The 16810-nt window shown below is 38.3% G+C and overlaps 1 protein-coding gene across 2 annotated transcripts in view; it reads left to right on the top strand.

Moving 5' to 3' along the window:
- ddx43 (DEAD (Asp-Glu-Ala-Asp) box polypeptide 43) overlaps positions 1 to 16810 on the top strand; it is a 33207-nt gene that overhangs the window by 11239 nt on the left and 5158 nt on the right. Inside the window, exons 6-11 of one of the 2 annotated variants that reach the window (XM_053502527.1) lie at positions 8721 to 8877; positions 9893 to 10011; positions 10242 to 10328; positions 14377 to 14518; positions 14681 to 14781; positions 15427 to 15514. In XM_053502527.1, the coding sequence (XP_053358502.1) occupies positions 8721 to 8877; positions 9893 to 10011; positions 10242 to 10328; positions 14377 to 14518; positions 14681 to 14781; positions 15427 to 15514 (694 nt within the window). Of the gene's footprint in view, positions 1 to 8720; positions 8878 to 9892; positions 10012 to 10241; positions 10353 to 14376; positions 14519 to 14680; positions 14782 to 15426; positions 15515 to 16810 lie in introns of both variants that reach the window. The other variant, XM_053502526.1, reaches the window with a different exon arrangement.

Here is a 16810-nt window from a genome sequence, read left to right as displayed (position 1 = left end):
GAAATGTAACCTTGAACCAGATCCTCTGATCGCTCTCTTTGGTGTCACTGGAGAGGAAGACAAGCGTTTAACTCCAGCTAAACAGCGTTTGTTATCTTTTGCGACACTCCTGGCCAGGCGTTCTCTTTTATTCAAATGGAAGGATGCCACTTCACCCACTCACGCCCAGTGGCTCAGAGATATTATGTCTTGTCTGTCCCTGGAGAAGATCCACTACTCAATCCATTATCCAGACTTAAAATTCCAACAGGTGTGGGGGCCCTTCCTTCGCTTTTTTCATATACATCTATAGTTTGATTCCTTTTCTATTTAATCGTTTGTTTGTTTGTTCTCTTTTCTCTTTTTGTTGTTGTACACAAAACTAAAAGACTTCCAGCTCCAGGTTCTTTTTTCTTTTTTTAGTTTCTCTCCTTTGTTGTGCCTGGCGTCTAGCCTTTCCTTGTACTTGTAAAGCTGGCTTGGAGCTAGGGAGGGGTGGGGTGGGTGTTATAGGGATTTATAAGGAGGTTTTTAACATTACATGTCTACCCTGTAATATCCCTGTTATAAAATCAATAAAAATATTGTTGAAAAAAAAAAAAAAAAAAAACTTGTGGTGAATCATGATGATCCGTATGGAGGACTGAACATGACATAATTATAAATAAATAAATGTGTGAATAAATAAGTAAATATAGAAGTAAATAAATAAATAAATAAATGTGTGAATAAATAAGTAAATATAGAAACAAATAAATAAATAAATGTGTAAATAAATAAGTAAATATATTGTATAAATACAATAAATCCTGGAAAATTACTAAATATATTCCTACTTTCGTTTATTAACATATTTCAAGATTTATTTATTTATTTATAAAATTCTACATTTATTTATTTCCGCATTTCTACATTTATTTATTTCCGCATAGATCTGTACTTGCGCCCACCGCGCGAAACCGCGCCAGTGAGATAGGGGTATTAGTAGTTAACAGATTATAGGCCAAACCTAGCTTAATGATGATGGTAGAATAATTATAAAGGTCTTGACTAAAACAACATGCATGAGGAATCACAAAGGAGTTTTCATTTTCTGCAATGGAAAAGTACTCGAACTAGTTACTTTTATCAGAAGTAACACTGTAATATAACTGATTACTTTTTAATGACAGTAATTTTGTAATGTAATTAGTTGCTTTAAAAAGTAATGTCCCCCCCAACACTGGTGTTAACACATTAGGTGTTATACAGTCTTATGCAAAATTTTAGACCTCCTTGATAAACAGATTTTTATTTATTTATTTATTTATTTATTTATTTAAATAGAAAAATGTTAACACAGTCTTTCTTGGAAATGAAAAAAATTGAAGAAAAAAAAGCACAACATTTTCAGCTAACACTGATGCATAGTTACTTTTTATGTTATAAATAAAAAAATTATTAAATAAAAATTTTAAACAATTTAAAATAAAAAATTTTGTGGCACTGTGCAAAATTTGGGCACCCTACATACAGATGTGGCCATTAAAATTGTGCATGTTTTCCCGTTAAATGCTGCAATTTAGCGCGCGGCGTGCCGCGACTTTCCGTAAGCAACATTTGGGAATTTAAATAAATGTGTTGTGCTTCACTGAATATTCGGGCTTTTTAGAATAATAATAAGCATGTTTTAGCTGTTTGTGCCCAGCATTGAATAATTATTTCATCCATTATTTGACCACGACTGGAAATTATAGCTAAAATGTGATTGTGGATTTATGACTAAAATTATTCAGTCATATATTAATTTATGACTGACTTCGGCGTGCGAGAACCCGCGGCTCGTACTTTCACTTTACAAAAGGCAGCGTTTTTATCAAAAGGCTGATAAACGCGTGTTGTACAGTATATACAACGCGACAGTAACTGAGCGCACTGTAATCCCTCTTTTCACCTTTTGATGTAGGTGTGAAGTTATCAAACCGGTTTTGCGGATGGGGGAATTGAGGCGTTTAAAACGATTTAATAAGACCGAGCAGATGTCTCTGCCTAGAATTGTATTTCGCCAGCAAAACATAGAATAAATAGAAATAAAATGTTTAATGGTACCAATCAAATCAGAATTCATAAATGTAATTCACAGAGTTACTGAATATATTATATTTGTGTATACAGTATGTTTGTATGTGAATATATTATACAAGTATGTTTGTGCGCGCGTCTCATATGTGGCATTCATATAAAATGCAATTCATGATAAGTGTATGTTGTTAAAGTATTTGTGGATATGTATGTAACGACGTGGTTCGCGCGAGGGGCAGAGCCGCGCATAAACTGTTCAGAACGGCGAGGCGAGGGGTTGAGGTGAGGGGAGGATGGTGGCCACACCATGAGTTTCTCATCTTTTATGCCTATCGCAGCCAATGACACAGGTATTCTTTGCAGCATGAGATTGTGCGTTGTCATGCATGAAGATTTTCAAAAGGCACGGTTTTTCTTTTCGTACCATGGAAGAAAGTCAAAAACTCTATACTTTGCAGAGGTCATTTTCACACCTTCAGGGATCCTAAAGGGGCCTACCAGCTCTCTCCCCATGATTCCGGCCCCAAACAAGACCCCACCACCTCTTTGTTGACGTTGCAGGCTTGTTGGGACATGGTGGCCATCCACCAACCATCCACTACTCCATCCACCTGGACCATCCAGGGTTGCATGACCCTCATCAGTAAATAAGACTAGTCTTCATGTATGTCTAGGCCCACTGCAACCGTTTCTGCTTGTGAGCATTGGTTAAGGGTGGCCGAATAGTAGGTTAAAGCACAACTGCAAGTCTCTGAGGGATCCTACACCTTGAGGTTCACAGGACTTCAGAGGCACCAGCAGCTTCAAATACCTGTTTGCTGCTTTTTAATGGTCTTTTTTGCAGCTGCTCTCTTAATCCATTAAATTTGTTTGGCAAAAACCTTCCTCATTCTGCCTTTATCTGCACGAACCAGTCTGTGCTCTGAATCAGCCACAAATGTCTTCACAGTATGATGATCACGCTTAAGTTTTTGTGAAATATCTTATGTTTTCATACCTTGTCCAAGTTATTGCACTATTTGACACTTTTCGGCAGCAGAGCGATCCTTTTTTCTTTCCCATATTGCTTGAAATCTGTGGCCTGCTTAATAATGTGGAACAACTACATTATTTTCAGTACTTTTCCTTTAATTGGGCTTACTGTATCTGCCAAAGTAATTATCACAGGTATCTGAGATTCATTTTAGTGATTCAAAGAGCTCTGAGACACAACGCCATCCATAAGTTTAATTTAAAAACCAAACATTTAAAGTTTATGACGCTTACATCCAATGTACTTACTTTAGGTTAAACGTTTTTAAGAATTAGACCATCCAGCTAGGATAAATATTATGTCGTTGATTGATAAAATCTGGATTAAGGATATTTTATTTTATCTAATTTTTATTTTTTATTTCCCTCCCTGAGGGATTGCCACCTTATTGTGGTCAGGGGGTTTGCATGCCTCAGTGCCCTTAAGAGCTATACCAGCAGGAGCTTAGTCTTCAAGTGGGACACCCAAGTTGGACAGGTCTGAACGTAGAGGCCTGACAAAGTGCAATCCATTTCTCTACACTTTGGATGCAGCTACTGTAACAACACAATTCAGCAAATACAATAATGTTACTATAAGCACAGGGGGAAAAAAAATAGTGCTTGAACATGATGTGTACACATGATGCCCACCGAGAGGATCTTTAGTTTTTTCTTTTGGTTTCCAGAATCCCGTCTGTTCTCGCATAGACGGCGGAGCTCTGTTTCTTTTGGTTTTCTTTTAAGTTTCTTAATTAATAACCCCACGCTATCTCCAAATGGAAATGTCTTCCCGTGTCTGTCATAAGCACTCACAACTCCTATTTCACTGACCCCCTTCTAAAGCCCTCCTTATAATCAGTAAAACATCTCATGGTGCGGTTCTCCACGCCGCACACCGTAACAATATAATTAGAAGAAAAATGTAAATTAAGGATGTCTTAAAACATAATGCGGTAACTCTTAATTCATTTGAACACGGTAAAGTTGTTAATGTTTCGTACATTCCTTTATTTGTCCTTTTTGTTTGTGCTTAGGTTTTACTGTTTTCCATATACATACAACATTTGGACAACAATGTTTTGGAAGCAATATTAAATAAGGAAAATGCACAATTTTGTTTCAATAGTTTTATTAAATATATATAAAAAATAGTTTTATTGAATATATAATATTGTGGCGGGGCGGCGGCTGACGACTATCATGCATTGCAGGGGGTTTTCTATGTGTTCACTCTGTTGGGGAAGGTTGTTTGGGCTAGTGGCTTCGGCCATGTTTGTGTGTTTTGAGGGTGTGTGACCTGTTGAATGTGCTCCGGTAGATGCTTGGGCTGAAGTGTGTGGGTCTCGGGTGAATGTGTTGCTCATGCTATACTGTGCTGTGTAAAATAAAGTACTCCCAGCCATTGCATTGGGCAGCAAATAAAGCTTAATCGTCTCTCCAAGATCCTTCTGGTGGTAAAACGCTACATTGGTGTCAGAAGTTGGTTGGAGAGTAACGAGTTCGAGCGCACTATCGAGGACCTACGGAGGATCCAAGTAGGCCGCCGAGTAGCAGAGCAACTACGGAGGGAGAAAGAGCATGTTCTTGACAGGGCTAGCGCGAGCAAACCTTGGCAACCGTTCTTGTTCCCCCAACTAATAAATTCAACTTCCGGTCGGGACGTTTAGGCAATCGCACGGTTCAAGTCAAAATAGGTGAGCGGAATCATTCTCATGAATTTTTTTATTTTATTTTACTATTTTAGCTATTACTATTTTGTTTACTTCCAAATAACATTAAAACAAGAATAAAAGTTTATATATATATATATATATATATATATATATATATATATATATATATATTGGTGACTACATTTGGGCCATGTAATCAGTTTGACCCTAAGTGCTTGGGCGGCACCATGAAGCACGGACTCGAGGCGAGGTCTTACGGGGAAAAAATGGGAAGGAAAGGGTTAAAGGAGTGAGGATGGATAGGAAGGAATGTGCACGTGCAGGTTTGGTTGGCATGCGGGCACGGGCTGGTGAGCGGTGGGCAGAGGACAGAGTGTCAGCGTGGGCCTGCTAGGACAGCTCGCGCTGCTCTCCTGCTTGCATGCCGCACTTCCGCGTTGTTGCGCGCGCGCGTCGCACTCGAATCGTGTGGTAAAATCCATTTACACAAATTTAAGAAGAGGCCTGAAGCATGATCCAAGATCCTCCCCTGTTTGTTGAAACCATGCACAGTGGGGAGGGGTGCATTTTAGTTTCTCTGAGTGTAAAGGTGAGAAAAGCTGATTCACACCTGGGAGGGTGTATTATTTGCATTTGAATGTGTCTGACATTGCAAAGCACACTCAGTTACACTGCAAGAACAACAACCTACAGTAAATAGAAACAAGATGTATATTATACTATAACCATATTATACAAAGATAGAAGTGTATTTTAATTTTTTTTGTTATTCTAAAGGTCTATTGTCCCAGTTATTTCTATATTTAAATTTTGATGTCTTTAAATGTAATTTCTTTTATTATAACAATAAACTGATACAAACAGAAGCTATATAACAGTTCATTCTTTGTACAAATGAAATCGTTAGCTACTGAACTTAATTACCTAGTTAAAAAAAATTTTTACAAGCCCTTGAGCTGTTGTTTGTGCTTGTTTGGCCAGTCAGTTTCCTTGCTGTTTTCCCCGACGCATTCATAATCATTAGTCTACTTCTGCCAGTGCGGTGTTTCTAAACCCCACACCCGTTAAAACGGCGTATTCAGAGGCTAGCCTGCGAGAGGTTGTGCGCGTGCGGTCCACCACACAGCAAAAACATGTTGGTATATTACAGGTATGACTGAAATAAAGCGGCTCACATCAGCGTGCGTTTCGCACAGCGCCGCATAGACAGTGCTTATTTAACATGTATAAAATTGTGTTTGTTGTATTTCTGGGAACAAAAAATCTCTTATAAATCTCTCATATCAACACGCGCGTTCATCTGACTTTAGATAAAAAAATCGGCAAAGTGAAAGAGCGCACGCGTGCCGCGGGTTCACGCAAACATTTTACATTCACTAAAAGGTTTATTCATAACCACATTTCAGCCATTCACACACATGCATTCTGCTATTTACATTTACATTTAGGCATTTGGCAGACGCTCTAAATTACATTTTTATCTCATTATACATCTGAGCAGTTGAGGGTTAAGGGCCTTGCTCAAGGGCCCAACAGTGGCAACTTGGTGGTTGTGGGGTTTGAACATGGGATCTTTCGAACCGTAGTCCAATGCCTTAACCACTGAGCTACCCCTGGCTCGTTGCTGGTACACACTTTCACTTTTCATCTCCCCTTTAATAAAAATGCTCCCGACATGAGACAATCATATCAATCATAAAGAGGAGCGACATACTTGCTGATTAAACACTGCATTTTTTTTAAGTGAAAGCGTGTGCGATGTAAGCAGCTTTAATTATAAATAATTAACTAATAATTCAATGCTGGGAATAAACAGCTAAAATTATTATTATTATTATTATTATGATGTTCTTTTGCTGTTTGGGTTCAGCGTTGATCAAAAAGCCACACGCGCAACTCACTTTCACTTTGCACAAGGCAGTGCTTATTGTTTAGTGTATATTTAAAGCGCATAAACACAATAAAACAATAATATTTTAGGCTAACATATCATACATCTTTGTAGTCTTTTTGCACACGCGCGGGGGCGTTACAATAATAATAAGTATAATAACAATAAATTCGGAGCACTACTACTACTAATAATAATAATACTGAATGGAGAAAGCGCAGTTAAATAAGTATCAAAAACAAATACATATCAGTATTTACAGTTTGAGCTTGACACGTTTATGAGCTCTGTTGCTTGCTGTCAGTGGCCGCCTAAAAGAGATTTAGTAGACACACAATACTTTAGACTGAAACACAACTGCCCCCTACAGGTAATGAAGGGCATTTTAGGATCCCTTTTCTCGAAACGAGCGTTTTTAATGGCGACATCTGTACAGCTGCTAGTCTTTTAGGGTATGTCTCTAGAAAATGAAATCCTTGCCTTTTGCAGAACAGCTCACGCTCAGTCAAATTAGATGGACAGCATTTGTGAACAGCAGTTTTCAGATCTTGCCACAAATTCTCGATTGGATTTAGATCTGGACTTTGACTGGGCCATTCTAACACATGGATATGTTTCGTTTTAAACCATTCCATTGTTCCCCTGGCTTTATGTTTTGGGTTGTTGTCCTGCAGGATGGTGAACCTCTGCCGCAGACTCCAAGAGGTTTTCTTCCAAGATTGCCCTGTATTTGGCTCCATACATTTTTCCATCAACTCTGACCAGCTTCCCTGTCCCTGCTGAAAAGAAGCACCCCCAGAGCATGATGCCGTCACCACAATATTTGACAGTGGGGATGGTGTGTTCAGAGTGATGTGCAGTGTTAGTTTTCCGCCACACATAGCGTTTTGCATTTTGGCCAAAAAAATCCATTTTGCTCTCATCTGACCAGAGCACCTTCTTCCACATGTTTGCTGTGTCCCCCACATGGCTTGTGGCAAACTGCAAACAGGACTTCTTATGGTTTTCTGTTAACAATGGCTTTCTTCTTGCCACTCTTCCATAAAGGCCAACTTTGTGCAGTGCACGACTAATAGTTGTCCTATGGACAGATTCCCCCATCTGAGCTGTAGATCTCTGAGGCTCGTCCAGAGTCACCATGGGCCTCTTGGCTGCATTTCTGATCAGCGCTCTCCTTGTTTGCCCTGTGAGTTTAGGTGGACGGCCTTATCTTGGTAGGTTTACAGTTGTGCCATACTCCTCCTTCTATTTCTGAATGATCGCTTGAACAGTGCTCCGTGGGATGTTCAAGGCTTTGGAAATCTTTTTGTAGCCTAAGCCTGCTTTATATTTCTCAATAACTTTATCCCTGACCTTTCTGTTGTGTTCTTTGGACTTCATGGTGTTATTGCTCCCAATATTCTCTTAGACAACCTCTGAGGCCTACACAGAGCAGCTGTATTTGTACTGACATTAGATTACACACAGGTGCACTCTATTTAGTCATTAGCACTCATCAGGCAATGTCTATGGGCAACTGACTGCACTCAGACCAAAGGGGGCTGAATAATTACGCACGTCCCACTTTGCAGTTATTTATTTGGATTACTTTGTATTGGTCTTTCACGTGGAATTCCAATGAAATTGATTTATGTTTGTGGCTGTAATGTGACAAAATGGGAAAAAATTCAAGAGGGCCGAATACTTTTGCAAGCCACTGTAAGTATGTATGTCCACTATGTATGGAGACCCCCTGAATATACAAGTATATATGCGTCCTGTATAATCACTGTATATACAGGATTCCTACTGTAGTTTTTTTGAACATCCAGTAGAGGGCCCTTTAAGCACATCAGGGAAGACATGACTTAATGCATAAGCACAGGTATGAGTCACGCTGTTTTGCGCGGGAAAGTGTGAGCCAATCAGTTTTTGGAAGGTGTTGTGATTTGAAAAATATGCATCCTGCCAGGAAGTACTGTTAATGCTTCATACTGTGTTTGTCACAGTACACTATTAAAGGAATAAAATCTAATGTTTGCCTTGTCGTGGTTAAAAGCCCAAATCAAACAGCTATTATGTTTTATTGTTATGCAAGTGTTAACTGCTAAACTTTCTTACAGGAAGGAAAACAACAACATCTTTGTGGATGATCTGAAAGAGGAAGTGAAAAGAGAAATCCCTAATCCTGTGTACACTTTCGAGGAGGCTTTTGCTTGCTATCCTGAAATAATGGAGAACATAATCAGAGTGGGGTTTCAAAAGCCGACTCCCATACAGGTACTGTGTGGTTAAAAATAAAACACATCTCTGGGTAATTTCTCAAACAGCAAGGTGCTCCATTCAGTGCCAGCTAAATTTAGCAACATGAGAAGTCTGTTTTAGTTTTACAAAGAAACCAGATCACACAACAGTTGAAACTACAGTAAGCTTTTTGCATATTAACTTGCAGCTAACTGAGTGTGATGTGGTTGCTTTGTTTAACTTTGGCTTGTGACCAGTAAATTCTGGTCACATTGTTGGAGTATATTTGAGATCCTGTTTATATTAAGGGCTTTGAAACACCAGACAAATACAATCTCTCTCTCTCTCTCTCTTTCTCTCTCTTTCTCAGACACACACACCCACTTGCACACAGAGCAGTCTGTGGAAATAGAAGCTCAAGTATGAGTACTAGGTAGTTCTAATTTCATGTGCATTCAAATCTAACATAATGAGAACGAACATCATAAGGAGATTGCAAGTTTAGTCACAATAATACCCCACCCTTTACTGGCCAGAAGTACAAAATTTACCATGCTGTCTGGGTGGGGTGAGCACCTGATGAGAAAAGATGGCTAGTGAGTAGGAAAGGGCAAATTACCATATTCCTAAAAAAGCATAAATGCTTACTTATGCTTTATTGTCTCTCCAAACCATGTGGATTTTTAATGGACTAAGGAACATGTTTACAAGCATAAAATAAGTTAGCATTCATATTTTTAAGAGCACAGAGCACATAATTTCAGAAATTACTAAAAAAAACCACATTTACACATGTTTAAGAAACATTAGAAATGGTTTCATATGATCGCAGAATTATCTACAGTGTAAGTTGTTTGATTAAAACTTTTACACAAAGCATTACATTTTTAATCAAGTAACTTGCACTATGGCTAATTCTGCTCACGTTCTTTCATCCAGTGTCTTCCTCATTGAGATCAGATGTACGGTTTTCTCACAAAAGCCATCACAACGCAGCCTTCTCCCTCTCACAGTCTTTCCTGTGTGTTTTGATATTTATTGTCCGCTATAGTCTCAGGCCTGGCCTGTAATTCTGAGTGGCCTGGATCTGATTGGCATCGCTCAGACCGGCACCGGGAAGACCCTCTCCTATCTTCTTCCTGGATTCATTCATATGGATCTGCAGTCTGTGTAAGGATACTCTTTAGTGGATTTTCTAACGTGTTTGTCATCATTCTGCACATGAAGTTACTTTATAATCCAACACTAGGTAACTATACAGATTTAAATTATTTTTATATATATATATATATATATATATATATATATATATATATAACCTTTATTAACCTTGTTTGTCTTGTGTGTACCATGTGCATGTTGGGGCACATACAAAAACCTTTGCCTTGTTGCTCTTTTAGACCCAGAGACAAGCGAGGTGGTCCTGGAATGCTGGTTTTGACTCCCACTCGTGAATTGGCACTTCAGATAGAAACAGAGTGCAACAAGTACAGTTACAAAGGCTTTAAATGGTATCAAAAGTGTTATTTTTAAGAATGCTTTTAAATATTTATACAAAAGTGTTATATACCTTTATGTAATTTTAGTTATGTAATTAATGGCCTTGAAACTAATTTCTGTTGTTAAGGATATTGGAGTTTGTAGAAATAATTCATAGTGCATGCTTCTTTTTAAACCAAGTTATTCTGTCACATAATCTCTAGCAGGGTGGACAACTATGCTCATTGTTTTTTTTTTTTTCATTTTAAGTTTTAAATTAACTTTAAAACTTAAAATGTTTCAAAGCACTTTAATTAATGGATATTATCACAAGGCAGCTTTATAGAAATCAATATTCCAGAAATTAAAAAGGAAAAATTCAAATTTGATTCTTCACATACACAGTATGATATGCAAGAATAAATTTCACCAGCAAGTAAAAATTTCTTTTAAAAAGTATATTCAAGTGGAGAAATAAGAATATAAAATAAAGAAAATTATACAATTATAGAAAAATGCTTTTAAGATAAAAAATGAGCAAGAATGCTAATAAAATAAAATTTTTATTTTTGTATTTACTATACAAATAAAATGTTTGAGGTGGAGGGGTGTAAGTTATACAGGATAAGTAACAGTTGAGTCCAGTTGAAAAACATGAGCAGAACAATGTGAACAAAGTCCTAGAGGTGTACAACATTTTAAACAAATGTCCAATTGTGCGCTACTTTATTATACTTAATGCGCTACTTGCACACTTACTTCCACATTCTTTTCAATAGGGCTCAGTCAGTTCTGGTTTAGCAATGGCTACGTTCCTCTACACCCGCTGTCTCCAGGAGCTCCCACAGATTAACGTTACTGACGTACATCGTATTTGCAAAAAAAAAAAAAAATTATATATATATACACACACACACACTCACCTAAAGGATTATTAGGAACACCTGTTCAATTTCTCATTAATGCAGTTAACTAATCAACCAATCACATGGCAGTTGCTTTAATGCATTTAGGGGTGTGGTCCTGGTCAAGACAATCTCCTGAACTCCAAACTGAATGTCAGAATGGGAAAGAAAGGTGATTTAAGCAATTTTGAGCGTGGCATGGTTGTTGGTGGGAGACGGGCCGGTCTGAGTATTTCGCAATCTGCTCAGTTACTGGGATTTTCACACACAACCATTTCTAGGGTTTACAAGAATGGTGCGAAAAGGGAAAAACATCCAGTATGCGGCGGTCCTTGTTGATGCACAGAGGAGAATGGGCCGACTAATTCAAGCTGATAGAAGAGCAACTTTGACTGAAATAACCACTCGTTACAACCGAGGTATGCAGCAAAGCATTTGTGAAGCCACAACACGCACAGCCTTGAGGCGGATGGGCTACAACAGCAGAAGACCCCACCGGGTACCACTCATCTCCACTACAAATAGGAAAAAGAGGCTACAATTTGCATTAGCTCACCAAAATTGGACAGTTGAAGCCTGGTGTGATGAGTCTCGATTTCTGTTGAGACATTTAAATGGTAGAGTCAAAATTTGGCGTAAACCGAATGAGAACATGGATCCATCATGCCTTGTTACCACTGTGCAGGATGGTGGTGGTGGTGTAATGGTGTGAGGGATGTTTTTTTTTGGCACACTTTGGGCCCCTTAGTGCCAATTGGGCATCATTTAAATGCTACGGACTACTTGACCATTGTTTCTGACGATGTCCATCCCTTTATGACCATCACGTACCCATCCTCTGATGGCTACTTCCAGCAGGATAATGCACCATGTCACAAAGCTAAAATGGCTCCCACAGTCACCAGATCTCAACCCAATAGACCATCTTTGGGATGTGGTGGAACGGGAGCTTCCTATCAATATGGGCCAACATTTCTCAAGAATGCTTTCAGCACCTTGTTGAATTAATGCCACATAGAATTAAGGCAGTTCTGAAGGCAAAAGAGGGTCAAACACCGTATTAGTATGATGTTCCTAATAATCATTTAGGTGTGTGTGTATATATATAAAAATATACAGTCACGCTGAACGTGTAGCTCTTGTAGCTGTTTTTTCTCCTCCTCCACTTCATTAGAAAGTTCTTCTATTTTAGCACATGCCAGGTCTAATAATGAAGGCTCAGGAATGCTACAGTAATCATGATCCATTGTTACATCCATGGGTATGGGTTCGACGGATTCCACTCACTGGACTTCGATGCTTTAACGGTGTAATCATTCCAGGCAAAAAGCACTGGTACAGGGCCAGTTACTAACTTTTTTCGTGCCTCTGGTGTTTGCGCTTCAATAATCTGATCACTGCTAAAATGTTTACTGCGAACCTTAGAATTGCTGGTAGGACAAAAATTGTCTCGCCGTATGTTCACAAGCCACCGTTTTCTAAGGTTCACATCTAAAGGTAAACTGTAAAAACTTGAAGTTCCGTTGAACTCCGCAGAAGATGTACACAGCGGAACACAACAGTGTACGTTGTATACCTTCTGCTGTCTCTGAAATCTATAAAAACACTTTTCTGAACCTTTTCATCCAAACTTTAAAACAATGGCCGACAAACTTTAACTCAGCAAACCCTATTACTTCAAAGCGGAAGTAGGTAACGAGTCTGCGTGCTAGTAGCGTATTACCAAAAAGCAGTATGAAAAAAAAACATAAAGTGACCTATAGTGCATGCTTACAAAACTTCCTGCTGCATAGCATACATTGCCCAAGGCATGACATGTCTGCTTGCAGAACTGGTTTTACTATATAAATTAATATGGCCGTCTTTTCAGAATCAAAAGGTATGTGAAAACAATAATGAAACCAAATGTTGCATTTAATATATAATTGTTACTTAGTTGCATAAACCCTGCAGGTAAGCATATAGAGCGACAAATCTCCTTCAAGCTATAAACATGTATATAAACAGTATATAGATTTTTCTTGCTTTACACTGACATCCCATACCAAAGTCATGCAGACATTTTTTTTATTAAATTAAGAAGTGTTTTAATGTTTAATGAGCTGTGGTTGTGTCAACAGACTCGGCTCACTGAAATACATATTGACAAACCACAGTGCTCTTGGGATAATGAGGCATAACTGTAGTTTTCTGGCAAGAAAAAAAATTAAGCATTTAAAGAAAAGAACAAATGCAAGGATTCTGTGCTATGAAACCTCAAGACTATCAAAGCATTATGGAGTAAAATTTACTGCCCAGGGTCAGACGTTTGACAGCTCTGTCACACAGTCCATGTGTTTAACGTAATGATAAGGAACCCAATACCGACTGCTAAAAACACCCAAAAGCTGCTAAGCACTAAACACTGGACTGTTCTGAAGTGGCTATCTGTGAGCCTTGATCGTGAATCCTATTGAACGTCTGGGGAAAGAGTTTTCACAAGTCAAACCTGAGATAGTTGGTGCAGTTTGCTCTTGACAAGTGAGGCAAACTACCTGTTGACTGCTGTGAAAGTCTCGTTGAGAGCTACAGAAATCACTTGATTCCACTGATTAACTCTAGAAGTTATTCAACAAATTTTTGCATTTCATTTTGTCCATGCCAATTAATGCCATTTATTTTCTTATTTAAAATATTCTGTTGGATCACTAATCAATAGCAAAGTCTGATTTTCATTAAACAGGAACATTAAATATAGACAATGATAGATTGGGATCAATTTTAGAGAACACAATAGATTTATTTTATAGTGGAAATTATTAACATTAATATCTCATCTATATTTATATACACGGCACCAGATCTCTTATCTAAAATTCTGGCTAAAGATTCGCTGCCTTTATGAGGGGTCAAGATTGAAGAGGATAATCAAGTATTCTTTAGTATCACTCAATGTGTATTAATGTGTACGGTATAGCTAACCTAATAGTGTGCCATGTCTTGTATTACATTTTCTACCACTTTTTAGCCACAATTTTCAGACAAACGTGGAAGTGGACGCCACTATGGTGCATTCACTTTCTGAGTGGACTATTGAATAAATATGTAACATCACAAAATATAGCTCTCTGTGATGCACAGTGTTTACAGCCATGTCATCTCTCTGCTACAGTATCTGTGTTTATGGAGGCGGTGACAGACGAGCCCAAATAAAGATAGTTACCAGTGGTGTTGATATAGTGATCGCCACACCAGGACGGCTGAATGATTTGCAAATGAATGAGCTAATAAATCTACGTTCCATCACCTACTTGGTATGTAAATATCGTCACAGCATGTTGGAACAGGTGGAGCAGCAATCCACTCCTATTTTGCAGTGCTGTAGTCACACTGATTTTTCATATCCCTAGAATACTGGTCTCTGTCCTTAAAGCTCCTGTGCCATGGTTTGTTTGTGTATGTTTGTTTAATAATAGGTTTTGGATGAGGCAGATCGAATGTTGGACATGGGCTTTGAGCCTCAAATCATGAAAATCATCCTGGACATCCGACCTGACCGACAGACCGTTATGACGAGGTCAGAGGCTCATCATCTGTTTCAATCTGTTGGCATGATTGTTCTGTTCCAGTTCACTTGATAGACCATTTTCTGTTCTTGTTCTTTATAACCATACATAATTTATACAGTTTCAAGTTGTACTATTTATAATGTACTTCTATACACTGATCAGCCATAACATTACAGTGCAAAACATGTAAGCCCGATATTGTGTAGGTTCTTTCTGTGCCATGGGGCAGCTCTGTCATGACTACACAAGATCTTTCGTGAGTGGGACCTACGTGGATTGGATGTTTAAGTCTCATTTCATGGATGATCATTAAGATTGAAATCTGGCGAATTCTGAAGCTGGATCTTGAACCTTGAACGTTTTTCTTGTGGCAAGCATTAATTTTTTTTAGTGATGACTTTTCTGTAGGATCAGACTGGACCAGATTCTTGGACTCCATGGGCATGTCTCTAATATTCTGTCACCAGTTTGCTGGTGTATAGTTTGTGATCATTGTTATTCACTTCACCTGTCAATGGTGATAATTTTATGGCTGATCGGTGTGCATGCATACAAATATACATACATACTCTTTGAACAACCATTTATGTAACTGCATTAAACCTGAATGATAGACCAACCTGTCTCTAAAACGAAATCTAACTTAACTCTAGTGCCACGTGGCCAACAGGCGTGAGACGTTTGGCCAAGTCCTACCTGAAAGACCCCATGATGGTGTATGTGGGCACTTTGGACCTAGCAGTAAGTAAGCATTTATCATTGTACAGTCACCTTTGTTTATGACAGTTAAACCTCATAGAACTTTTCTGATGTGTTTACAATTAATATCCTACAACAGCAACATATAAAAAAAAGTACAGTAATAATTCTTTCAGCTGCTGTCTTATTAACGCTTTAGTTAAATGTGGTTAATTCAAAAGTGCAGCATTTGCAGTGTTTACCCACCTGCTATTGAAACACACGCAGATGAACAGTCATTGTTACAGAAGCTTGATCCAAAATCAAGGTCTGCTCGGCCGATTCAATTAAATACTGTTTAACATTAAATCAATGCATAGAAAGCACAGTATCCTACATGTATAAATGACACTTTCACCCCTTGTGCTACTCTCAAACTCTGCATGCATAGATAAAGGCAAAATATACAAGCGCATACTGTATACAGTGCATCTCAAAAGATTAGAATATCATGGAAAAGGGTTTTTCTTTTATGTAATTAAATTTTAAAAGAGAAGCTCATTTGTTCTAGATTCATTTACACACAAAGTTGTAGTAAGTTTGTTTAAACTTGTAGTATGTTTAAAGTATGTTCATTTATGCACTTACCTAGGGCTCCTTCAGAATTTCATGCTTCAGGCCTGCATAGCATGGAGGCGATCAGACTGTGGGATTGCTAAAGCTTTATTAAAGTCCAGTTTTATAGCAGCCTTCAGCTATTCTGTATTGTTAGGTCGGGGTGTTTCTCATCATCTTCTTAACAGTATAGCCCATATATTCTTTATGTGGTTCAGGTCAGGCAGAGCCCTGCTAGAAAAGGAAATCAGCATCTCCATAAAGTTTGTCAGTAGGCAGGATCCATGAAGTGCTCTAAAACCTTCTTGTAGATAGCTGCATTGACTTTATAGTTGATAAAATACAGTGGACTAACACCAGCAGAAGAAGACATGGCACTCCAAATAATAGCCAACTGTGAAAACTCCACAATGGATATCTAAAAACTAGGATTCTGTGCCTTTCCACTTTTCTTCCATATCCTGGGAACTTGAGTTTCAAGTGAAATGCAAAATTTACCTTTCTCTAAAAAAAGAACTTGAGAAATGGCCCAGGTCTTTTTCTTTTTGAAATTTTTCTTCTTCTTTCATCTTCTCATGTAAGATGCTGCTGACTTGTCTCTGGTTTAGGAGTGGCTTGCTACTAGAGCTACAAAAGTTCATTTCATGAAGACATCTGTGTGTGATGGCTTTTGACTCCATGCTAACTTCATTCCCAGTAAAGCTCTCCCAGGTTCTTGACTCGGCTTTGCTTAACAATATTCTT

Source organism: Clarias gariepinus, chromosome 8, assembly GCF_024256425.1.
Source record: "Clarias gariepinus isolate MV-2021 ecotype Netherlands chromosome 8, CGAR_prim_01v2, whole genome shotgun sequence".
In the NCBI taxonomy this organism is placed as follows: domain Eukaryota; kingdom Metazoa; phylum Chordata; class Actinopteri; order Siluriformes; family Clariidae; genus Clarias; species Clarias gariepinus.
This window is presented reverse-complemented; position numbering and strand designations above follow the sequence as displayed.